The following is a 25,169-nucleotide window of genomic DNA, read 5'->3' as shown; positions in this document are numbered from 1 at the left end:
TTGATGCTTCCTTTACAAATTAGTTTTACTTTTTTGAAGGTGTTGAATACTTTGTGTGTCACCTCATTTCTGTTGGGTTTTCTTCATATGAACATTCACTTGGGAGTTTTACCTTTCTTCAAGCTCTTGATTGATCTCTTTTGTACCTGGTATAAAGAGCAGTTTTAGGGTTTATTTATAATTGTATTGTTCAAATGTTTTCTAATTTTTTTTACTTATGCTTTTGTGAAGTTTTCATTTTTATGCTACATACTGTAAGAATATAAGTATTTGTTTTAGAAATTATCAGAAGTAAACGATAGTATAATGAAACTACTTTCCATTGCAATTCTTTTTTTTTTTTTTTTAAGATTTTATTTATTTATTTGACAGAGCGAGATCACAAGTAGGCAGAGAGGCAGGCAGAGAGAGAGGAAGGGAAGCAGGCTCCCTGCTGAGCAGAGAGCCCGATGCGGGACTTGATCCCAGGACCCTGAGATCATGACCTGAGCCGAAGGCAGCGGCTTAACCCACTGAGCCACCCAGGCACCCTCCATTGCAATTCTTCACCCAACTCTAAAACATTACCAACTCATAGCCAGTTTTTCTTACAACCTCTTTATTGGTTTCCTAGGGCTGCCATAAGAAAGTACAACAAACTGAGTGGCTTAAAACAATAGAAATTTATTCTCTCATGGTTATGGAAGCTGAAAGTCTGGAATTTACGTATTGGCATTGGTTCCTTCTGAGAACTGTGTGAGAGAATCTGTTCAAGACCTCTCTCCCAGCTTCTCGTGGTGGATAGCAGTTCTTGGCATTCCTTCACTTATGGATTTATCACCCCAGTCTCTGCCTTTTCACCCCAGTGTTAGTCCTTTGCTTCTGTATCCTCAAGCGGCCATCTTCTTCTTATAAGGACCAGTCATGTTGAATGTTAGGGGCCTGCCCTACCCTGATGTGACCTCATCTTAACTAATTACATCTGCAGTGACCCTGTTCCCAAGTAAGACCACATTCTGACTTATTGGGGGCTATTAGGTCTCTTATACCTTTCTTGGGGGACATAATCCAGCATATAGTAATCTGTTACCCTCCCTTCATGTTCTTAGCACATGCAAAATACTTTGATTTCATCCTACCATCTCCCAAAGTCTTTTTTTTAAAGATTTATATTTGTTTATTTATTTATTTATTAGAGAGAGAGAGAGAGATCACAAGTAGGTGGAGAGACAGGCAGAGAGAGGGGGAAGCAGGCTCCCTGCTGAGCAGAGAGCCTGATCCAGGGCTCGATTCTAGGACCCTGAGATCATGACCTGAGCCGAAGGCTTAACCCACTGAGCTACCCAGGCACCCTACCATCTCCCAAAGTCTTAATTCATTCTAGTATCAGTGTCTGACTCCATATTGCTGCTTTTTTCCTTGCTACTGTGACGGAAACTTAGAAACTTTTGCTTAGCCCTGCATGTAGGCATGTTACAGCTAAAATTTGCAAAAACTGCTTTTTCCTTGAAATATACCTCACCCAAGGAGATAAGGAAGTATATACAGAAATAACTAGGCTATGTTTAAGGTTTACAGGAACAATATTACCAGACTTCTATACACAAAGTTCAGCTGACCAAGAACAAAGAAATTACTTGACATACCCTGAATGTGTACAGACATCAGTCACCTTTTGACTCCCAACTTCCCCTCATTTCTTACACCCCCCCCCCCCCCCCCGTCCCCACTTCCTAACATAAAAGCTTGAATCTCATGCTTGAGGAGATGGTTCTTTGGGACATAGTCCTCCATCTCTTTGGCCGGCTTGCAGAATAAAATCTCTTTCCTACCAAATATCAGCCTCTTGACTTACTGGCCTGTTGTACAGTGAACAGAACAAACTTAGGACTTGTAGGGGGAAAAAAAGTGTTGTAAAGTGAAGAGCATGGAGAAAAATCAGCCTCTGTGGGGGCTAAACACAAACATTGTGGAAGCAAAATACCTAATACTCCAGCCCTCAACCCAAATATAAGGAAGACTGAGGGGCAAGCTACCCCAGTGGGCTTAAAGGACAGACCAGATGTGTCCTATTGAATTACAAACCTGCTTTACTTCAGTAAATCCCTTTTTCCTTCCAGCTTCTCCCTTTAAAATGGGACTGTCTATACTATACCTAGCCCACCCCTGTATCTTGGAAGCAGGTAACTTTTCCTTATTTCACAGGGTCACAAATTAAAATGAATTTTGTCTCAGGATCAACCATACCCAGAGTTTCACCCTCACCTGATTTAGATGATTCCGAAGATGAGATGTGGAGCTTTTGAGATTACAATATTTATTTATTTATTAAAGATTTTCATTTATTTATTAGAGAGAGAGAGGGAGAGAGAGATCACAAGTAGGCAGAGAGGCAGGCAGAGAGAGAGGGGAAAGCAGCCCCCCCCCCCCCCCCCCCCCGCAGAGAGCCCAGTGCAGGGCTTGAACCCAGGACCCTGAGATCATGACCTGAGCTGAAGGCAGAGGCTTAACCCACTGAGCCCCCCAGGGCGCCCTGAGATTATAATATTCAGATAAAATTATGAATTTAAGAGGTGATGCTTTGTCAGACATGCTTAGTTTCTTCCTGGTACACTTCTGCTTTTCCCTTAGTGTTCCATTGCTTTTGTTTGATGTTTTGGGCTTGCGATTTCTCTGTTGTTTTGGTCCAGCCTCAGTCTTTGTTAGGCCCTGTATATCTGGGCCTCAGGGTTTCAGCATTCCTTCCTCTTCCCCAGGGCAGGCCTACATTTGTGTCTTGGAAAGACTTGTGAGCAAGAGGGAGGGCTTCTTGCCTCTCCCCCAGCACTAGGAAAACCTCTAATAGCATTTTTAAAAACAAATATTTTATTTATTTATTTGACAGAGAGAAATCACAAGTAGATGGAGAGGCAGGCAGAGAGAGAGAGGGAAGCAGGCTCCCCGCTGAGCAGAGAGCCTGATGCGGGACTCCATCCTAGGCTCCTGAGACAATGACCTGAGCTGAAGGCAGCGGCCTAACCCACTGAGCCACCCAGGAGCCCTCTAATAGCATTGTTAACAGGGGTAGGAATTTAGGGTTGGGAATTTTTCCTGTCCCTTGCTTAAAGTTTAAGGATAAAGATTCTTTCCTGTGTCGTCTTAAGCATGGTGGGTCTTTACCCATGCCTTGGATATGACAGGGTTTGCTTCCAGATCCCCAAATGCTTAAGGCTTTTGAAAGGAGTGTTTGGGTAGGAGGTGGGATTTCATATCTTACCATCAGTAGTACCTGATTTGGTTCATCATGCCTGCACCATTAAGGGAGATTATTTCTGAGGATTTTGTCTCCTAGCTGTCAGTCCTCCCCGTGAGCCTCTTTAAAAAGTTCATGGAGTAGAGCCTGTGAATGGGTAAGAACTCTGTCAGTGGTTCCAGTGGTTCTACACTGTCATACTAGCCCACAATCAGCCTTTAGCAGTGTGTTAAAATTTTAGCTAATTTCAGCTTTATCTGCACATCTTTATTCTTGCTATATTATTGGTGGATATTCGGAACATCTTATAGTTCTTAGGGATTTCAGCTAAGAAATCTTTCAGCTTTCTTAGATGGGATTGGAATTTGGCCCTTAAATCCTTTTTATACGAGCCCTGTTTCTTTAACTTAAAAATTAGGTTAAGAGGGCTTTATGTCCCCGCCTGTCGACATTGTCATGGTGGGTTTGCTGAAGAAGACCAGCAGCCTTGTGGAATTGGCTGTGAAATCCACATGAGAGGCTAAGAATATTGTACACTAAGATTCTTGCTGTTCTTGAGCAAATTCCCAAAAATGCAGATGTAATAAGTATATAGAATAGATTGCAAATGAGAAGTTGAGTATGGTTGAAGTGGAATCAGATGTTAAGAAATTAGAAGATCAGGGACGCCTGGGTGGCTCAGTTGGTTAAGCAGCTGCCTTTAATTTAGCTCAGGTCATGATCCCAGCGTCCTGGGATCGAGTCCCACATCGGGCTCCTTGCTCAGCAGGGAGTCTGCTTCTCCCTCTGCCTCTGCCTGCCATTCTCTCTGCCTGTGCTTGCTCTCTCTCCCACCCTCTGATAAATAAATAAAATCTGCAAAAAAATAAAAAATAAAAAATAAAAAAAATTAAAAAATAAAAAGAAATTAGAAGATCAGCTTCAGGGTGCCCAGCTGCAAGAGGTGATTCTTTAGGCTGAAAATGAACTAAGTCTGGCAAGAAAAATAATATAATGGAAATCATGGAAGCCTTTAGTGGAATAGCCTCTGGCCAGCCAATGGAAATGGCCAGTATAATCATCATTAAATGAGTAGTGTATTGATGAAAAACTGATGTAATTATATCTTCTATAGTTAAAAAAAAAAAATTAGGTTAAAATACAACTTTTATTTTCCCTAAGTGAAAACTCTGGCCAGGAATTTGGCTTGAGTATGGCTTTATTCACATACTTGACATTTTATTAAAACTATATCTAGTTTTGTTGTTTGGGAGCATTTTCTCAATAATCCTCAGTTATTTTACAACTTTTTCTCCTTGATCTGGTAGCTAATATTTAAAAATTACCAAATTACTTATTTCTACTTTGATTTGATGTGTCTTGGAGCTCTCTTGTTTCCTGTTTCTCTCTTTCAGTATATATGTATGTATACACACAGTTGTAGTTGTTTTATCTTCCTGATGGATTGATTTTTTTTATTTTTATTTTTTAAAAATATTTTTATTTAGTTATTTGACAGACAGAGATCACAAGTAGGCAGACAGAGAGAGGAAGGGAAGCTCCCTGCTGAGCAGAGAGCCCCATGCGGGCCGGATCCCAGGACCCTGAGATCATGACCTGAGCGGAAGGCAGAGGTTTTAACCCATTGAGCCACCCAAGCGCTCCGGATTGACCTTTTTTTAATTAAAAAATATTCTTCTTTATCTTTAATAATCTTTTTGTTTTGTTCTGTTTTGTTTTGGGAGAGACAGCATGAGTGGGGGGTAGGGAGGGGCAGAAGGATAGGGAGAGAGAGACTCTTAAGCAGCAGCCTGTATGTCCAATGCTGAGCCTGAGGTGGGGCATGATCTCATTATCCTGAGATCACAACCTCAGCCAAAATCAAGAGTTGGATGCTTAATTGACTGTGCCACTCAGGCGCCTTTCTTTAATTATGTGTTGTTTCAAGAGTCTATTTTTTTAATCTGATAGAATGATAACCACTCTATGCCATCTTATGGTTGCCCTTTGCATGGTATTTCTTTTTATATTTTTAAGTTATTTGTACTTCCATAATTAAAAAGAAATTTATTTATTTTAGAGAGAAAGCACGAGTGGAGGGGCAGAGAGAGAAAGAATCTCAAGCTGACTCCACAATGAGCATAAAGCCCGATGTGGGGCTTGATCTTATGACCCTAAGATCAGAGCCGGAGCCAAAAACAAGAGTCAGGCACTTCACTGACTGCCACCAGGCTCCCCCTTATTTGTACTTTAATTTGTACTTTCAGATCTCAAGCATGCCTTCTGTAGACAGTAAATGGAACTTTTTTTTAAAGTCTACTTTATTAATCTCTTCCTTTTGCGTGTAATCACATTAAATGCTATTATTAATATGGTTGGATTTATGCCTGCTATTTTATTTTTTAAAATTTTTATTTTATTTGAGAGAGAGAGTATGAGCAGGGGGAGGGGCAGGGGGACAAGCAGACTCCCCACTGAATGCGGAGCACATGGGGCTTGTTCTCACAATCCTGAGATCATAACCTGAGTCGAAACCAAGAGTTTAATGGACCCTGACACCCAGGCACCCCTTGTGTTGCTTTCAAGACTTTGTTTTGTTTTTTGTTTTTGGCTTTGATCATTTTGAGGGTGACTCTCTCAGTATTTATAAAGCTTTTTAGATACAGATTTTCATCAAATTTGGGAAGTTTTCAGCCATTATTTCTTTTAGATACAGCTTCTGTCCTTTTTTTTCCCTAACTAGTTTTGTCATTTTATATATATATATATATAAAAAATGGTGTCCAATATATTTTTGGAGACTCTACTATAGGTAGTGTAATCTAAAGATGACTCTTCTTTGTACTGTATAATCTTTTTTTTTTTTTTTTAAGATTTTATTTATTTATTTGACAGAGAGATCACAAGCAGGCAGAGAGTCAGGCAGAGAGAAAGGAGGAAGCAGGCTCCCCGCCGAGCAGAGAGCCCGATGTGGGGCTCGATCCCAGAACCCTGAGATCATGACCCGAGCTGAAGGCAGCGGCTTAACCCACTGAGCCACCCAGGCACCCCCTGTACTGTATAATCTTTATTGATGTATTTTTTTAACTGTATTTTTTAATTTTTTTAGAGGAGGGTGGTGTAGAGAGAGGGAGAGAAAGAGTCTTAAGCAGGCTGCATGTGCAGCACAGAGACTGAGGCAGGGCTTGATCTCACATCCTTGAGCTCATGACCTGAGCAGAAATCAAGAGTTGGACCTCAACTCACTGAGCCTCCCAGGTGCCCCTAAAGTTTATTTATTTATTTTTTTTTATTTATTTATTTGTCAGAGAGAGAGCGAGTGAGAGCGAGCACAGGCAGACAGAGTGGCAGGCAGAGGCAGAGGGAGAAGCAGGCTCCCTGTGGAGCAAGGAGCCCGATGTGGGACTCGATCCCAGGACGCTGGGATCATGACCCGAGCCGAAGGCAGCTGCTTAACCCACTGAGCCACCCAGGCGTCCCAAGTTTATTTATTTTTTAAGTAATCTTTTTACCCAGTGTGGGGCTCAAATTCATGATCCTAAGATCAAGAGTCATATGCTCTCCCAACCGAGCCAGTTTATTGATCTATTTTTAAGTTTCTTAATTCTTTTTTTACTGGCAATTCAAATCTACTATTGAGCCCCTCTAGGGAATTTTGAACTCTAAAATTTACATTTCATTGAAGTCTTTGTCTTTCAAGTCCAACATCTGGACCCCTCTTCAAAGGCAATTTCTAATGTCTCTTTTTTTTTCTTGTGTATAGGTCATACTGCCCTGTTTCTTTGCATGTCTTACAATTTTTTCTTGAAACAACTTTTTAGATAATATAGCCACTCTGGAGAAGGGTCATTTCTTTTCCTTGTGGGTCCTGTTCTTTGGTCACTTACTCATTTAATGATTTGGCTGGGCTAATTTGCTTATGTCTGTTTCCCCAAGAATGTATAGTTTGAGGTGGTGTTGCTCAAATACGTACCTTAAAAACAAAACAGACCTGACTTTTAGGGCTGTCCGTAGGTCAGCATAAACCACTTTATTAGTCAAAGATTATGCTTAAGCCCTATTAGCTAGATAGATTCTCACCCTTTGCCATTTAATATGTGTGATTTAGAGATTATTTTCTAAGTAGATCTGAATTTCTTTCTCCAGTTGTTCCTGATGCACACAGTCTTTCAGACCATCATGTATGAGTATGATTTTATTTTCAGACTGGTAGCCCTTTGAACCTTATTGGCTGTGGATTTGTGTGTGGCTTTGGGAATGCTTTTAAGTCCGCCCCAAGTCCCACTTGGATTTTTCCCAGTTGGGTGCAACCTATTTGTATGTGTACATAGCCTTCTGGAATCCCCAAGGATGAATGTGAACCTGGGAGAGCCCTTATTTGTTGTCTTCTTCTCATTGTCTCTGTTAATCGTCAGGTTGGTTTTGCTTGTTTCTGCTGGAAACATTCATACGTGTATGTTTCTTCTAGTATCTTGGAGCTACTAGTCCTGTCTTAGTTGCTTGTCAACACCTAATTCTGTTCCAAATAAAGTTTGTCACCTCAGGCAGAGCTGTTGAGGTCTTTCTGAGAACCTCTGGAACTGGGGATGGAGAAACACTCTGCTTCTCCTGAAGAGACACATGTACTTCAGCAGGGTGCTGGGAGGAGGGAAGGGTATACTATTTTAGCCCTTGGTTTTCTCAGATCATTTCTTCTACCATTGGGACTTCCATTCTATTAGCAAGCTGAGGTAGGGATGCTGTGGCCTCAGGATTCTTGGCCATTTGTTAGGATGGAATTCTACGAGTGAGAGCTAATAGCACTAAGTAGGTTGAGAGTCACTAGAGATTGGTTCTCCAAGGGTAAAAGTATAGCGTTAGGCTAAGAGCTGGGGGAGAGGGAGCCTTTTTAAACCACATCCATTCAGAGGGTAATTTCCATCACACGAAGCTGTATGTGTGGTGAGGTGTGATAGGAGCAGATTATAACTCAAGTTCCACAGACTCTCACTGTTCTTACTGAGATTTAGTAGATTCATTGAATAAAATTTCTACTGTTTGATGCATGTTTTTAGGATAATTTTTAGAGATTTTTTTTTTTTTTTCAATCCATGAAGTGGTTAATTCACTGGGGAGAGGATCCATGAGGGAGCTCTTCACTCTGCCATTCCAGAAGTCTAGAAGTCCTACTTCCCCTTTCTTTTTTAATATCATCAAAATTTTTAGTTTTATTGAATGGTCAAATGGTGGTGTCTTTTCACTGCTTTGGAAGTTACTGAGAGATCCTTTAAAGACCCTTGCATATTTTCCCTAAATTTTGTTATATAAAATGTTATTGTTTCAGTCTCCTCTGCCTTTTCTTTTTTTAATATTCTTGATCATATGTGGTTTAAAAAATGTATGTTACATTCTTCCATTATAATTGTTTGGTACTTTTCTTTGTGTAATTTGAATGGGTAGGGATGCTCTTATTCAGTGTATCTGGGTTGGTTTTGTTGTAACTTGGGATTTTGCTTGTTAGAGGTATAAAATAATTTTTGTAATTTAGTTCACTCTGAGTCCTTGTTTTTCAACAAAGGAGTTCTAATTAATTTACCTGACTTGATACAAGGCTTTTTTTTGAGAACTGTGTTCTTGTAAATATTGTTGAGTGGTATTTGGCACCACAGTGCATAGTGGGGGGAACCTCTCTAGGTTTAAAAATACATGTGGTCCTATTGAAGTTGGCTGGATTATACCTCATTAGTGTGCAGAAAGAAGTTGGTTTCATTTTAGAAGTGTATCACCTGATTTTATGTAGACCTTTATTTTTGTATACTCAACTTCTAGTCAGCTGATAATTTTATCATCTATTTTCACCTAGGAAAAGGACCAGATGTCAGTCAATGTTTCTGGGAGTGTTCATTGGCCAATTCCTACAGAGACATCTTTGACCTCCTTAGCTCAAGTGTCTTTCTCCAAAAAAAAAAAAAAAAGTCTTTCTCTAAGGTTCAGTATGTCAGGTTGGCAGGCTGAATGACAGCACATATAGGATTCTTGTGAACAGTTGAAATGGCCTAAATTTTGTTGGATTGCTTAGGACCATCCTTCATCTCTTAGGTCCCAACTCCCTCTGTTAACCTCTCTTAGGTATGCTTTCTTCCAGCAGAAACGAAAGACAAACCTCTTTTCACACTCTCGTTACAGAAATCATGTGAATATTGGTGAGGAAGTTTTAAGACCAAGGTGTTGTAGGCTGTGTCCTCAGTGCCTGTGAAGATTCTTCCTTTCATGTAGGGTGTTTGAGCCTGAGGAAGACTGAGCCTTTGTGAGACCCTACTGGGTCTCTCTCCATGTCCTTGTTTATGTTTTCATATGTGTAAAACTTAGATTACTGTCAGAAAAATGAATTCATATTTTGAAGTAAAGCAGATTAGATAGTAAACCCAATCTTGATTTCTGAAGATGATTGTAAAATTCATATCTATAAAGCACTTTAAGGTTTTTGCTTGATTTTGTTTATTTTCTCTATACTAAGACTTGTTACATTTGTGATGAACAAGGAAGAGAAAGCAAAGCAGCCACTGGTGCTTGCATGACCTGTAATAAACACGGATGTCGACAGGCTTTCCATGTGACATGGTAAGTGTGTTTCTGTCATTGTGCAGAACTGAAATTCTTGTACTTTGTACAAGAGAATACGTTGTAAGTTAAAGGTTTAGGTATCCAGATATTTACAGTAAATTCTATTGAGATAGTTTCTATGTTCAGATATAATAAAGATGATTCTAGTAATTGAATTTACCAGAGTTAATTTTGAATAGGCAGACTCTGGTTCTCATGTTTTATTTAGTTTCATTTTATTTTAAAGTATTGGTGTTGGTTACCTATTGTTAGGACTAAATGAGCTGATATAGGTAAACTTACTGTAATGCCTGAAATATTAATATTAAATATTTAGTGAATGACTGTGTTTTTTCATTTTGTGTTTAAGAGGGGAAAAGGCAGTCACCATCATATTCACAGTAATTAGTGGCTACTTCCTAAAAAGTTACTTAGATACTTTTCTTGGCATAAAATTTCAAGAGCAAAGATAATCCTAAAATAAAATATTCAGCGTAATAGGCAACAGTTCAAAATTAGAGTCTGGGAATAATCCATGTACTTGTTACTTTTCAGAAATAGTCTATATCTAGCAGCCAGTATAGGCACTTGCTTTATTTGCTGAGCTTTTAGTATATGGATTTAAGAAGTCCATTTTAGATTACTTTTGGGGAGCAGAAAAGAGTTTTGGTTTCATAAATTCTGTTAATAATGAACTTAATTTTTAAAGATCTTGAAAGTTCTTTTTTGGGTAGAGATATATACTAATACTGTTGTAATTTTGAAATGTTAAATAACATTGGCAGTTAATACTGATGACAAATTGACAAGAAGATGGTCATAAACTTTAGTGCTTTGTGCCTTTTTTTTTTTTTTAAATGACTATCACAACTTTAGGTTTTGATTCACTGTCTTCCATTGTTTTTGACTAGAAAACACATGTTTTTGTTGTCTGCTGTATGGTTCTGTGACTGGAAGCATTTTCCTTATAACAGAATGTAATCTACATCTGTGGGCTTATCCCATCACAAGTCATTTCAGCCCTTTAGAGGCCTGGCCTTACTGTTGTACCTATGATACAGAAGGAAAAAGCAAAATGAAGTGTTAATTAGGGGGTTGGGGGGTGTCTTAAAGCAATTTAATGTCTGTTTGATGACATAAAACTTGTATAAGTCTTGATCCTTGTTAGAGATGGATGGATAAAAAGTTTATTATAAACTACAAAGTAATTGTAGAAAATATCAATCATGGTTGAGGTGGAATGTACTTGGTCACAAGTACACAAGTTCATTTTCTCCTTTTCTCTTAGGAGATGTGTAAGGGTTAATTACAAATCTTACATGCTTGGAGGGGATTTTAATTTTATATATACTGTAGTTTGAAGCTCAGTATGTGTATTGTTTGTATTTTATGTATTTTTTTGGTTTTTATTTTCAGTGCTCAGTTTGCAGGACTACTTTGTGAAGAAGAAGGGAATGGTGCAGATAATGTCCAATACTGTGGCTACTGTAAATACCATTTTAGTAAGCTGGTAAGAATTTATCTTGAATTTAAAATGATAACACATAGTTTTAGAATAGATTTGACTTTGTTTTATAAAAAAAGTGTAATAGCTATTCCCTTTCTCTTGATTTTTGCATGGGGTTGGCATGTTCTTTGCTGGAAATTAAAAGATTGAATAATTTTTAAAGACTTTGCTTTGTTTAGGTGCGTTTATAAAGGTGAATATTGTAAAATAATTTCTGTTAATAGTAAATGTTAGGATACATTTAGTAGAAGCAGCACATGTAAAGGACTCTGTAGTCTAACACTGTTTCATTTAATTTCATTTTTTTGATACTGGATTATATATTTTGTGCTTTTTTTATCACTCGTTTCTCATTTTTTGCTAGTTATTCTTTCCTTTCATTTTTATTTACTAGGAGAGAGTAAAACTAAAAGCTGTTTTGTAACTTCTTAGTTGACTATCTTGAGAAAAATGTATTTAAATACAACTTTGGGAATATTTCAGATTTTGCCAGTCTTTACTGTTACATAATTGCATGAATGATTGAGTTGGTAAAATTTGATTAGGTGTTACATATGTTGTGTCCATGTTCCTTTGAAGGATCAATATTTAATGTCCTAAGTGTCTATGTTTTTAGTTTTTAATGATAACAATTAGATGTATACACTGAAAGTTTAAGTGTTCTTTGTTTTTCTTTAGTGTTTTGGTTTTTTTCCCCCTTATTACCTTTCCTTTGTGAGTGGGGCTATTTTTTCTTCTTTTCTTTTAAAGAAACAGTATCATTAGGAGCCCCTTTCTCATGAAATCAGCTCATGACTATTTTGGTTCATACATATTAAAATACTTAAGATTTTCTAAATATATTGTTTGATATTGAAGACTTTGATTTATTTTAAGGGCTGGCAAAGAATATTGAAGTGTTCTAATAGAAATTTTGAGAAAGTAGAATTGAAAATTTTGCTTCCTAGATGTGAAAAGCATATCAGAATGTTAATTTTCTAAATGGAAGATGATATAGAAAAAATCTAGAAATAATGAAGATGGATTTTGAGTTTGTGCAGATAGGATTTTCTCACTGCTAGTTATTGACACGTTGGTACCCATTTGCTAGAGAGGAAGAGTCTTCAATAATTTAGTAAGATTGTATAACCTCTACATTTGCATGGACTTTGAATACCTTTCATAGTCATTTCTATTTAATTTAAACTGGTTATGATACCACTAAGTTTTAAACACTTCAAATAACTCTCACTGGCATACTTTATTATGGAATTATATAAGTATTTTAAACAGAATGTGCAATACTTTCAGTAATGCTTTGAAAAGTGCATGGGTCTAATGCTGATATTTCCTTTAATTTTTTTCTTAATGAACTGCAGAGACAAGTTTTTAGCAAACTGTGCCTTAATACTGAAAATATGAGATTAAAAGGCTGCTTGCTTTTCCTAGTATGGCAAAAAATAACTCTTCAAATAATTTTCTTTTCTTTAGTCTTGGCGTCCTTCCTCAGTATGGCATTCTCTGTTTTGGTTGAAACTCCTTTTCTTTTTTAAAGAAGACATTGAAATTTATAGTTGATTTCTTTAAGGGGTGGTTTTGTGATAAAGTGACATGGCTATTGCTTATTTGAAATTATAGTCTGTTTTCAGACATTTTAATAAATGTACAAAAATATGGCATTCATGTTAAATTTAGGTTTAGGTTTTCTTTTATAATGAATGTAATAGATAATACATATGGATGATTTCTAAATTGGATTATATAGTTCAAAATAGTGAGAATTTTTTTTTAACTTCAGTAGACATTTTTAAATACTACACACTTGAATAGGTTAAGCCTAACAAAAAGATTATTTAAAATTTTTTATATACATATACATGTATGTATATATATTTTCTTTTTTAGAAAAAGAGCAAACGGGGATCTAATAGGTCATATGATCAAAGTTTAAGTGATTCTTCCTCTCACTCTCAGGATAAACATCATGAGAAAGAGAAAAAAGTAAGTGGATTTGTTGTTGCTATATATGTAGCACATCTACTTAATAGATTTTTTTTTCCTTTTTTAGATAAAATTAAGTTCTTGATAGATGGATGGAGATGTTGAAATACTGAAAATTTTTTTACTAATTTGAGAGTATAAAGTAAAAAAATAGGTTTAAAATAATGCCAATATGTTTGTATGGCAGAACCTATTTCCACTGAAAATTTGGAATAGAAATTGAAAGCTTGAGAGAGATTTCTTGCATGTGTTGCTGTGGTCATCTTATGAAATCTTCAGGTGACTTCAGCAATAATCGTTTGTGTCTATATATTTTTAACTGATATTTCACATGTAAGTAAAAATCTCATCTGCTTTTTCACTTTATAATGGAACAGTTTTGAAATTCTGTATATTCTTGACTGTTTTCCCCTGCAGTGTTGGTAATAATAATGGTTTGTTTTTTTGGTTTTTTTAATGGCCAAATGTCATACCATTTGTTTGAGAATATTTTTTCTTTTAATAAAGCACTAAAAGCTTGCCTGATACTAATCTGTCTTCTTCTGACTTACCTGTTTTCTGCTTACATTTTTATTTATTTTAAGGATATGAGTAATCTTTAGTGAACTAATAATGAGTATTATAATATCATTCATAAGACATAATTGTCAGCATAGGAAAAGGATACTACTATGAATTGTTTTTAACAAAGTGAGCATAAAAAAAGACCTCTTTAATTAGAAAATAACATTAGCCTTAAACATTTGGTATAAAATAGTTTAAAACATTTTCATGTTTATAAATACTTGGGATTTGGGAATAGATTTGGTTTGAATTTCTATGCCTTTTTTCAAGGTAAATGTTTTAGAAGCTTAAATTTTTAATTTTGAAATTAAATTTCCATTTGTGAGCGAAATAATAATTATAACTTTATCATCACTTTTAGAGCATTTGTTAGGTTTATATGTATGTTTTGTAAGTATAGTATGTTTTGTAAGTTGTAGGCAGCAAGTATACATGTTCATCTTCTTTAATGAGGTGGTTTTGTGATAGTGACAATTATAGGGTTCTATCTTGCTGTCTATTGTTTTTTGGATTGCTGAAGGGGAAATGGCAGTTTGGGTTTAATTAGCAGTTTTACTAAGAAGCACCATGAGATTTTATGTAACCCTTTGAATCCACAAACGAGGGATACAGGTAGGACTCATTATACATTGTGAGGAGAAAGTCTTATTGATGATAATTCTGTTCGGTCATTTCAAGAGCATTATCTTGTTTAAAGAAGTGTTCATGGTACGATTGTATTTATCTTAATATATCCCATCATGATATTTTTAATAGTTACTAAATATGTGTTAATATATAAATATATTAAAGTATACTACAATTATTAAATGTAGTATGGTGTTTAATAAATACAGCACTATTAGATTTATTTATTTATTTATTTTCTTGAGGAATGAGATTTTTCATTTTAGTCTTACTTGCCGTTGTTGAGTCCTAGATAAAAGCATTGTGTTTAGTCAAACTTGTTTAGCTATAAATTTTAGCAGTTGGTATTTTCATTAGTTTATAAATACTACTTGCATTTTACCTTTGGCATATATAAGTTTAGTATAATTGATTTTGTTGTCAAATTTAAAATCCATTCGTACATTTTATTTTGTAAGTTTTTCTGATCATTTATAAAGGCTGTGAGGTAAACATTAGTATAAATTTATTGTTGTTAGACTTGTTTGATTGCCTTGGGAATGTTTGGGAAAGAACTTTTTTATTATGGTATGATGTTAAGGAAGTGATAATATATCTGAAAAGATTGGGTTTGATAGACTGTCTTACTCCCCATCCCTCTACTTCTTTTAAGATTTTAATATCTGGTAGGTTTGTCTCAGATATGCTTATTATATTACAAAATGTTACATCGACGATAACACTCATAATCCATTCATGTTTTAGTATTTTAAAATACTGTATATTGTGAGCTAAATTTTGGTGGTATTGTTCATAAAATATGTTGAAGTCACTCTCCCTCTGAAATTTTTTATCTCCTTCATACTGGCACATATTTTAAAACATTTTAAAGTAATCTTGTGTTATATGTAAGTGGTGATAAAGAATATTTCATACTGGGACACCTGGGTGGCTCAGTTGGCTAAGCGACTGCCTTCGTCTCAGGTCATGATCTTGGAGTCCTCGAGTCCCACGTTGGGCTCCCTGCTCAGTGGAGAATCTGCTTCTCCCTGTAACCCTCCCCCTTTTTGTGCTTTCTCTCTCATTCTCTCTCTCTCTCTCTCAAATAAATAAATAAAATCTTTTTAAAAGAAAAGAAAAGAATATTTTATACTAAATATTGTGCTATCCAAATCACTTATTTTAAAATGAAATCAATGATTATAAGTTAACTTTTTATGTAACTATGAGAAAATTAAAAAATACATAGTTTTTGCTTTTCAGAGAATTTCTCTGTGACCCAAGATATATTAATACTGGTTAGATACTACTTGTGAAATCCCAACAAGGAGAGTGGAAGTTTTTTTTTCTTTTTATTTATTTTTATTTTTATTTTTTTTAGATTTTTTATTTATTTATCAGAGAGAGAGGATGAGAGCAAGCACAGGCAGACAGAATGGCAGGCAGAGGCAGAGGGAGAAGCAGGCTCCCTGCCGAGCAAGGAGCCCGATGCGGGACTCGATCCCAGGACGCTGGGATCATGACCTGAGCCGAAGGCAGCTGCTTAACCAACTGAGCCACCCAGGCGTCCCTTTTTTTTCTTTTTAAAAGATGTATTTATTTATTTTATTTATTTGATAGAGATCACAAATAGGCAGAGAGGCAGGCAGAGAAAGAGGGGGAAGCAGGCTCCCTGCTGAGCAGAGAGCCCAATGCTGATTCCAGGCTCAATCCCAGGACCCTGAGATCATGACCTGAACCAAAGGCAGATGCTAAACCCACTGAGCCTCCCAGGTTCCCCGAGAGTGGAAGATTCAATAGTGAGATACGACTTTGAATAAAGGACAGTTTCCAAAAAAAGTACATGTTTGAAATGAGTTGAAGCTATGTAGAGGAGGGGTTTAATTCATTCATTAAATAGTTTGTATCATCAGGTATTGTTTAAGAAGAATATCTTCTAGGGCGCCTGAGTGGCTCAGTGGGTTAAGCCTCTGCCTTCAGCTCAGGTCATGATCTCAGGGCCCTGGGAATGAGCCTGGCATCCATCTCTGCTCAGCAGGGAGCCTGCTTTCCTTCCTCTCTCTCTGCCTGCCTCTCTGCCTACTTGTGATCTCTATCTGTCAAATAAATAAATAAATAAATTTTTTTTTTTAAAAGAACATCTTCTAAGATGATTAATGTGCCTTGTAAAATAGAATTTTCTTTTAAGCCTAATAGTTTTGTATTACAGAAGCATTGCCACAGAGTGAGATGTAGACCAGGGTTAGGAAATGCAGAGATGTATCAGACATGTGTATGTGGTTGTGTTGGGATATTCCCAGCTTTAGAAAGGATTTTTTTCTGGAGGCTAATTTGTAGGTCTTTATTTAGAAATCAGTGGTTATTTATTATATTGAGATAATCTTGTACCAGTTCAGTTGATTCTCAAACACATCCTCTCCCCACTCATTAATGTTAACTAATCCATGATGTATTAAAAGTATAGCACTATATTTCTAATAGTTTACAGCAAAGTCGCCATTAGTGACAGTATTATGTGGAAATGCATTCATTTCCAAGTAGGTTTGCCAGAAAACTGTCCCCTACTATAGCTAGAGGGATTTATCTCTTGATGTGTTCATCATCCCTCTTACTTACTTTTGATTTTCTTCTGTTATTATTAACTGGCAATAGATAAAAAAGGTGTTGTCAACGTAAAAACTGTTAGCCTGTGTTGGGTGGGTGTTTGTGGGAGGTAGATTTTTCACTTAGTGTTTTCTGAACCTCAAGGATTGACTGGGCTTCCTTTCCTTTAAGATTACTCATCTCTTTGGAGAGAACTGGGCTGGGGTGCCTGGGTGGCCCAGTTGGCTAAGCTAAGCATCTGCCTTCAACTCAGGTCATGATCCCAGAGTCCTGGGACGGAGTCCTGCATCAGGCTTCCTGCTTAGTGAGGAGCCCACTTCCTCTCTCTGTCTGCTGCTCCCCCTGCTTGTCCTCTCTCTGTCAAATAAGAAAATAAAATCTTAAAAAAAAAAAAAAAAAAGAACTGGGCTACTCTTTGTGGCCCTCAGAGGAATAAAACTCTCATTTCAGAGTTGTCATTACTTCTTTATGTATCGTTTTAAAACTTTTCAGCATTGAGAGTTACCTGTCATTTCCTTCCCTTTTTTGTGTGCTTTCTCCTTTTGGAAATCTTCCACTGAGGTTAAGCTTTAAGCTTCACTACATGTGCAAAGAATTAAGATAGCGCAGGGCTCTCAGTTTAGAATGCCTGGGGTGTGTGTTTGGTGGGGCTAAAGAGTGACAGGAGACTACTTCGTTAAGAGGGAGCCAGTTCCTGGGGAATTTTATAAGTGATGCCAGTTTGATTCTTCATTCTGAGATGTTGGGCAGCCAGCCAGAGAGAGTAAAATTTTTTAACTTTGCAATAATTTTAGACTTGAGAGAAGTAGAAAAATACTATACATTATTTCTCTATACCACTCACCAAATTTTCAAAATGTTGACATTTTAAGCTTGTCCTTTTCCCCTCCCCTCTTTGTTGTCCCGCTTTCTTACTCTCTATATAATCTTTTTCTGAATTATTACAGAAATTAGAAACCGAATACCCCTTTAGCCTGAGTGCACTATTTTAATGTGTAGTTTTAGTAAAAAATGGAATTTCCTACTTGATTACAGTAAGGTGATCAAAATTAGTAAATTAACATTATTCACAAGGCTGTTAGGTAATCTGCAGGTCCTATTCAAATTTCACCCACTAATATCCTCTGTTCTGAAGAGGGAAACTTTTCTCTGGTCCAGAATTCAGTCCAGGATCACTGCATTTAGTTTTCATGTCTCTTCAGTTTTCAGTCTATTCATTGTGGAATATTTCCTTATTCTTTGTCTTTCATGACCTTGACGTCTCTGAAGCCTTGTTTTAGGTTCTTGGAGGCATTGGCCTGACCTTTTTTTTTTTTTTTAAGTCATTTATTTACTTGACAGAGCATATGCACATGTGTGGGTGGGGGCAGGAGCAGAGGGAAGGGATCTCAAGCTGACTCTCCCTGAGTGTGGAACCCAACGTGGAGCTGGATCCTAGGACCCTGAGATCATGACTTGAGCCAAAGTCAAGAGTCAGATGCTCAACTGACTGAGCCACCCAGACACCCCTGCCTTCATCTTAACCATGGATTTTACATCCCACCCTTGTTTTCACTTTTTGGAATGGTTTTCTGAGTGGCCTAGGTTTTGTCTTTGTCTGGAAACCATCCCTTGCTTTTATACTATTTGCTTTTTATAGAGTGTATTAATTTTCAGAACCAGCGAGTAGCCTTTCCTAATTTCGTTTATACTCCTGTATTTTTTTAAAGTAAAAAATTAAGATTACACTTTCAACATACTACCTAAAAATTTACCTTAGTTAAATCATCCAATTCATTAAATATACTTTCTGTTTTCTGTGTTACCATAGGCAACAATGTTGCTTAACTTCCAGCTTCTATTTAACAGGGACTCCCTTTTCCTCTAATTTTCAATTAAATTTCTCTCACTTGCTTTTATGCTCTGGATAGCAGCCTCCTTGGAAGGCCATAAGTTTTCTAGTAAGATCTCTTTAGTATTCATCAGGTTTTTCCACTCATGATCTCCTGAAAGTCCTTCTAGTTTTTGTCCATTGCTTCATTCCATGCAACTTTCACAGTTTAGGTTTTTTTGTTATGGTAGTGTCCCATTCCTTATAACAAAGTCAGAATCAGTGCTGCAGATTTCCCTAAAATTTAGTGGCTTAATTATAATAAACATTTATTGTCTCAGTTTCTGTGAGTCTGGAATTTGGACTTAGGGTGTTTCTAGCTCAGCTTCTATCATTAGATTATAGTTAAAATTGTGGCAGGAATACAGTCATTTGAAGGCTTGATTGAAGCTGGAGGATATGCTTCTAGGATGCTTTGTCATGTGGCTAGCATGTTTTTGCTGGCGGAGCAAGAACCTCATTTTCTGGCCACATGGATATTCATGGGGCTACCTAAGCCTTCTTAGGACATGGTACCTAGCTTTCCCCAGGGTGAGTGATCTAAGATAGGGTGGAAACTGCAGCTTTTTTGTGATTCAGCCCCGAAGTTACACATAATTTTTTTCTCCGTTGAATGCCTATTTTTAAAAACATTTAAAAAAAAAAGATTTTTACTATTTGACAGAGAGAGAGATCACAAGTAGGCAGAGAGGCAGGCAGAGAGAGAGGGGGAAGCAGACTCCCCTCCAAGCAGAGAACCTGATGCGGGGCTTGATCCCAGGACCCTGAGACCATGACCCGAGCTGAAAGCAGAGGCTTAACCCTCTGAGCCACCCAGGTGCCCCTAAAAACATTTTTTTGGTGGTAAAACATACAGAATATCATTTGCCATTTTAACCACTTTTAAGACACCCATTTTTGCAGTATTCTGTTGGTTACATAGAGCAACCTGTTTAGTTTCGTTGGATACTTCCTAGGCTACTTAATGGGTAACTCTTGGAGGCTGGCTACTACACCCTTAGAATTGAGTAGATACCCTGTTTTCCATTAAATTTTCAAACAGCATCCATTGATGATTCTATCTGAAATAGTGTTTGACAAAAGGTGATTTTCCATAATTCATTTTATAGCCATTAATTGGCACTCTGTAAATTAGAGCTTCTCTCCCTTTCTCACTTTCTTCATCAGTAATGGGGAAGGGAAGATTCTGCAGAGGAAATCAGAAGTAGCCCGTAGATAAAGGAGGAAAGTTAGAAGAGACCATACCTGGAGAAGTGATTTTGGAATCCAGAAGTGAGTATTTCAAGAAAGTTAGTGCTCAGCAATTAGATTGCATATGAAAGATCAACTAATATAAGGCATAATATATGTTCTTTGGATTCAGTTCTAAAGAAGTTGTTGAGAAGGAGTCTCAGTGTAATGGTCAGAGGAGAAACCAATTGATGTCAGTAAATGAATAAAGTTGGTATGAGGAAATGTAAATCATGAGAGAATATTTAATCCTTTTAAGAAATCTTGAATGTCAGGAAGAGGGGAGAAATAGGGCAATAACTGGAGGGATATATGATACTAAGATGTAGTAGTGGACAATAAGAAGAGTACTGTGTCCTCTCCTATTGCAGGAGGAAGAAAGAGAGAGGCATTTAGGTGAGTAACTTGTTCATCTGGATAATGAAGGAGAGAAGATAGGTATGGATAGAATCATACGGGAGATATTGCGAGGTAGAGTGGACATAAAGTTAAGGAAAAGGAAACAAGTTCGTTCTTTTCACATGTGTTTAAAGTAGTGGGTCATGAGATCCAAGGTTCGATAATGGGTGTCAGTGAAACTGGGGTACAGGGTCACATAGATTTGGACAAAATGTTGGAGCAGGGGCTTGGAAGACTGAGTGATGTCCAAGAACAAGTAAGTGTGTGAATCAGTCGCAAGGTGTGGATAAAGTGTAGATCATAGTATATGTTCAGTATTTTACTGGACTGTTCTGACATCAGCTGTGGCAAGACAAATCTTATGGGTCTGTCACATTTATACACATTTTGTGAATAGAGGCTTTGTTCAGATTGTCTTTTCAAAGTTGTTTATGTAATGTAACAGCTTTGGGAAATGGACACAACATCTTAAAGAGCAGAGGGCAGATTTGCTTACAGCCATGGTAAATACAGAGATTGTATCTTTTTCTGGGATAATTGATAGCAGGCCTGCTTAGTGTTCAGAATTAGGTTCCCTAAGCCCATAGTTCCTCTCCTGTAACGCAACGCACTATGTGTGTAAGCATCATTTGGCTCTTTCAAGTTATCCTGTCAGAATTAGGGTTTAGGGAAGCCCATGGAATTGGGGAGCCAGAAACCTGGAATTCTGGCTACTGCTATTGCTGTGAGTGATAAAGCCCTTTGTGTACAACCCAGGAGTCCTGTGTCATCTTCAAGCATCCATGAAACTGACAGGCTAACTTGTTAGATTTCAAGTATGATATTAGACCCTTCCTGATTTTTGGCACAAGATGTTATTATAGGCATATTGAAGAAGAGAGAATTGAAGTGAAAACTGTTCGAATTGAGGATGTTTGGTGATTGCGAGATATGTCCACTTAGGATTAGCCTTTTTTTTGTTAACACATCCACTCTTGTGGTCAGGGCTGTTGGGATACTATGGTTGAAGGTCTTCCCAAGATCACATGGAGTAGGGAAGAATTAACCTAAAGAAAAATAATGGGCTGATAAAAACAAGAGATATCTATTAGTACAGGACAGAGCCTGGATTCAAGACCAAGTATGCCTGATTCCAAAGTCTATTTTCAGATACCTTTTGACTTACTTGGAGGTTTAATAACTGCATTTCTTTAAAAGTTAGATAAATCAGATATATAATTCAAAATTTAACTTATTATACATATGGTGAAGTTTTTGCATGTTTTAAAAAGAATACTAATGCAAAGAATCTCTTAATGAATCTATTTTTCTTTTTTCTTATGAATCTTATACATTGTTCCAAGATGTTCTTATTTAGATTGGTGAATGTTTGGGGGTGCCTGTCTGGCTCAGTCAGTAGAGCATGTAACTCTTGGTCTTGGAGTCATGAGTTCGAGCCCAACATTGGGCACGGAGCCTACTTAAAGTAATAAAAAAAAAAATTATACGGGTGAATGTTTGGGAGAAGAGATTTTTGAAAAGCTTGTAATTTAGAAGAGATAGATACCTTGTCAAAGAGGATGCAAAGTGAGTTACAAGTTGGTGTGAATAACTTTTTTGGAAATTTTCTTTTTTTTTTTTTTAACACTACATTGTCTGTTTTTTCTTTTCCTTTTTTCTTTATTTTTATTTTTTTATTTGTTGGAGAGAGAGGAGAGAGAGCATATAAGTGGGGGAGATGCAGGCTCCCCGATGAGCAAGGAGCCCTGTGTGGGACTCAATCCCAGGACCCTGGGTCATGACTTGAGCCAAAGACAGTTAAGCCACCCAGGCATTCCTGAAATTTGTCTTGAATTCAGATGTTGAAGACAAACATTAATACGGTGTGCATCAGTTAAATGGCATATCCATGAAATGGGATTTAATGAGTAATTAAATTGGCTGATGGCTAAGTTCTTTCGTCTATAGACAAGTTATCATTTTTTGTAAGGTTAAGATTGCACAAAATATAAAGACTCAAATGTTTAAATGCACTTAGGTGTTTAGTTCTATTCCAGCTATCTAAAACCATAGCATTATGGAGACTAAATGACTATAACAAATTGTTTTATAATAATAACACAAATATTTGTTAATACATTATCTGTATTAAACTAGTTCAGTTTCCTTTTTCATAAATGAAGAAATAAGGACATGAATGTTAGTTGTATTTTGCCAAATTCAGTTTGAATTTTTTGTGTTTATGAAGCCAGCTACTAAATTCAAGATGCCATACTCATTTCCTAGGAGAACAAATTAAAAATCTAGAGAACCACATTGACATTAAACAGTTTGTCCAAAGTTAGATATTTGGGAGCATAATAGTGAGAAAACTCATTTGTATTTTTAAACTTTTGTGCTCTCTTCATTTGACTTTCATGTATTTCAGAAGTATAGCTACAGGCAGTGAGAGTGGAAAATAAGACAGGTAGAAGTTTCTGAAAAGTTGTTTATTGTATTTCATCTGATTTGATTTGGGGCTGATATATATAGACCACTAAGAACAAAGAAGGGAGGGATGCCTGGGTGGCTCAATCAGTTAAGCACTGCCTTTGGCTCAGGTCATGATCCCAGGATCCCGGGATAGAGTCCCGCATCAGGCTCCTTGCTCAGCGGGGAGACTGCTTTTCCCTCTGCCTACTGCTCTCCCTGCTTGTGTGCTCTTTCTGACAAATAAATTAAAAAAATCTTTAAAAAAAAAAAAAAAAAGAACAAAGAGGATGCCGAGTAAACTATGACATAGGATCATTATAATATACATGTCCATTTTAGAAGTTTAAATAAGTTACTTAGAATCTATTACGTATGGCATTTCAGAGAGCTTAAAGTTCATATTATTTTCCCTAATAGTATTAGAATATATTTTAAGATTTATATATATGTAGTTATTTATCACTATTTAGCTACTTACAGTACCTAATATTTAGACATGATAAAATGTCCAGTAATAGATGAGAAGTTATGACATATCTGGAATGGGATATGTTGTGCCTCAGTTTTCTGATTGCATCCAGGTAATATTAGTATTTAATTTAATTTCATAGTATTTAATTAGTATTTAATTTAATTTCATTGTAAAAATTAAAGTGAGTTAATAACATGTAAAGTGCCTTTGCACTTCTTAAAGTGCTAATTGAAAATCTGGTTGTCCAGATAGAAAACTTAATAATATGTAAAATATTAATATTATTACATTCAAAGTCATGGCTTAAAAGACAAATGATGGGTGAAGCGGTTTTTAATATAAATGAAAGATATAGTATACAAAAGTGTGCACTTTAAGTTTTTTTTTAATTAGAAAAATTAATTGTGCTTAAGAATCTTATTTTTAAAAGGCTGGAAGAAAATTCAGCAAGGTGTTACCAATTATGGCTATACCATGTTTGCTTTTCTTTCTTTTTAAACTGTATTTTCTATCTTTCTTTCTTTCCTTTTAAAAAGATTTTATTTATTTGACAGCCTAGTGCAGGGCTTGATCCCAGGACTCTGGGATTGTGACCTGAGCCGAAGGCAGAGGCCTTAACCCACTGAGCCACCCAGGCACCCCTTTAACTGTATTTTCTAAATATTTTGTAGAGTTTGTTTTTTAAATAGTTTATATACTATTTTATTTTTACCTTTCTATTATAAAAGATTTTAAGGGGCACCTGAGTGACTCCGTTGGTTTGAGCCAAGAATTGGTGTCCAATTCTTGATTTTGGCTTAGGTCATGATCCCCAGGTTGTGGAATCAAGTGCCATGTTGGGCTCCGTGGTAGGCATGGAGCCTGCTTGAGATTGTCTCTGTCCCTCTCCCTTGCCCCTCCCCCTGCTCAAGTGCACACATGTGTGTGTTCTCTCTCTCACATAAAAATAAATCTTTAAAAAAAATAAAAGATTTTAATATTAACAGGAAAATTTTATGAGTAGTACAATGGACAAGTATGTAGGTTTGACTTAGATTCAGCAGTTGTTGACATTTTACTACATTTGATTTATCTTCATCTTTATACATCTATATAAAATAGACACTTAAAAATGTATCATTTATCCATTTGAGAATTAATTGCTTACTTTGTGAGACTTCATCTCTAAATAGGGACATCGCCTAAGGACATTCTTCTATATTGCTATAATGTAACTATCTTACTTATGGAATATATTATTAATACAACATGAAAGAATGTACTATATTAACAATTAGTTATTAAGATTATTAGTTAGAATTAATATATTGAATATATTTAATATGTTGATAAATAATATATTAATAGAATATAAAATATGTAACATTGCATTAATATAACATTAATATAAATATTTTACTTAGGAACTATAACATAATTACTTAGGAAATATAAATACTCTCTAATATACAGTCCATATCCTTTTGTCCCAATCATGTCCTTTAATAAATTGACCCAGGATTCAGCAAATATCAAATGCTGCATTTAGATAACTAAATATATGATTAGTAATAGTATTAATTAATTTTGTCCATTTTACTACTCATATATGAATAATTAATCTCCAGTCATCTAAAACAGCCTCCAGATGGGGCGCCTGGGTGGCTCAGTGGGTTAGGGCCTCCTCTGCCTTCGGCTTGGGTCATGATCTCGGGGTCCTGGGATCGAGCCCCGC

The 25,169-nt window shown here is 36.4% G+C and overlaps 1 protein-coding gene and 1 pseudogene across 20 annotated transcripts in view; both read left to right on the top strand.

Annotated features, from left to right (window-relative positions):
- Window positions 1-25,169, top strand: part of MLLT10 (MLLT10 histone lysine methyltransferase DOT1L cofactor) — a 234,733-nt gene that overhangs the window by 97,654 nt on the left and 111,910 nt on the right. For 18 of the 20 annotated variants that reach the window (XM_059183958.1, XM_059183957.1, XM_059183965.1 and 15 more), the window contains 3 exons: window positions 9,687-9,790; window positions 11,189-11,282; window positions 13,164-13,259. The exons of 1 other annotated variant lie outside the window; for it this stretch is intronic. In XM_059183958.1, coding sequence (XP_059039941.1) covers window positions 9,687-9,790; window positions 11,189-11,282; window positions 13,164-13,259 — 294 coding nt within the window. The remainder of the gene's footprint in view (window positions 1-9,686; window positions 9,791-11,188; window positions 11,283-13,163; window positions 13,260-25,169) is intronic. One more of the 20 variants, XM_059183963.1, reaches the window with a different exon arrangement.
- LOC131838181 (NADH dehydrogenase [ubiquinone] 1 alpha subcomplex subunit 5-like) lies at window positions 2,412-6,012 on the top strand (annotated as a pseudogene).

Source organism: Mustela lutreola, chromosome 8 (assembly GCF_030435805.1).
Source record: "Mustela lutreola isolate mMusLut2 chromosome 8, mMusLut2.pri, whole genome shotgun sequence".
Classification (NCBI taxonomy): Eukaryota; Metazoa; Chordata; class Mammalia; order Carnivora; family Mustelidae; genus Mustela; species Mustela lutreola.
This window is presented reverse-complemented; position numbering and strand designations above follow the sequence as displayed.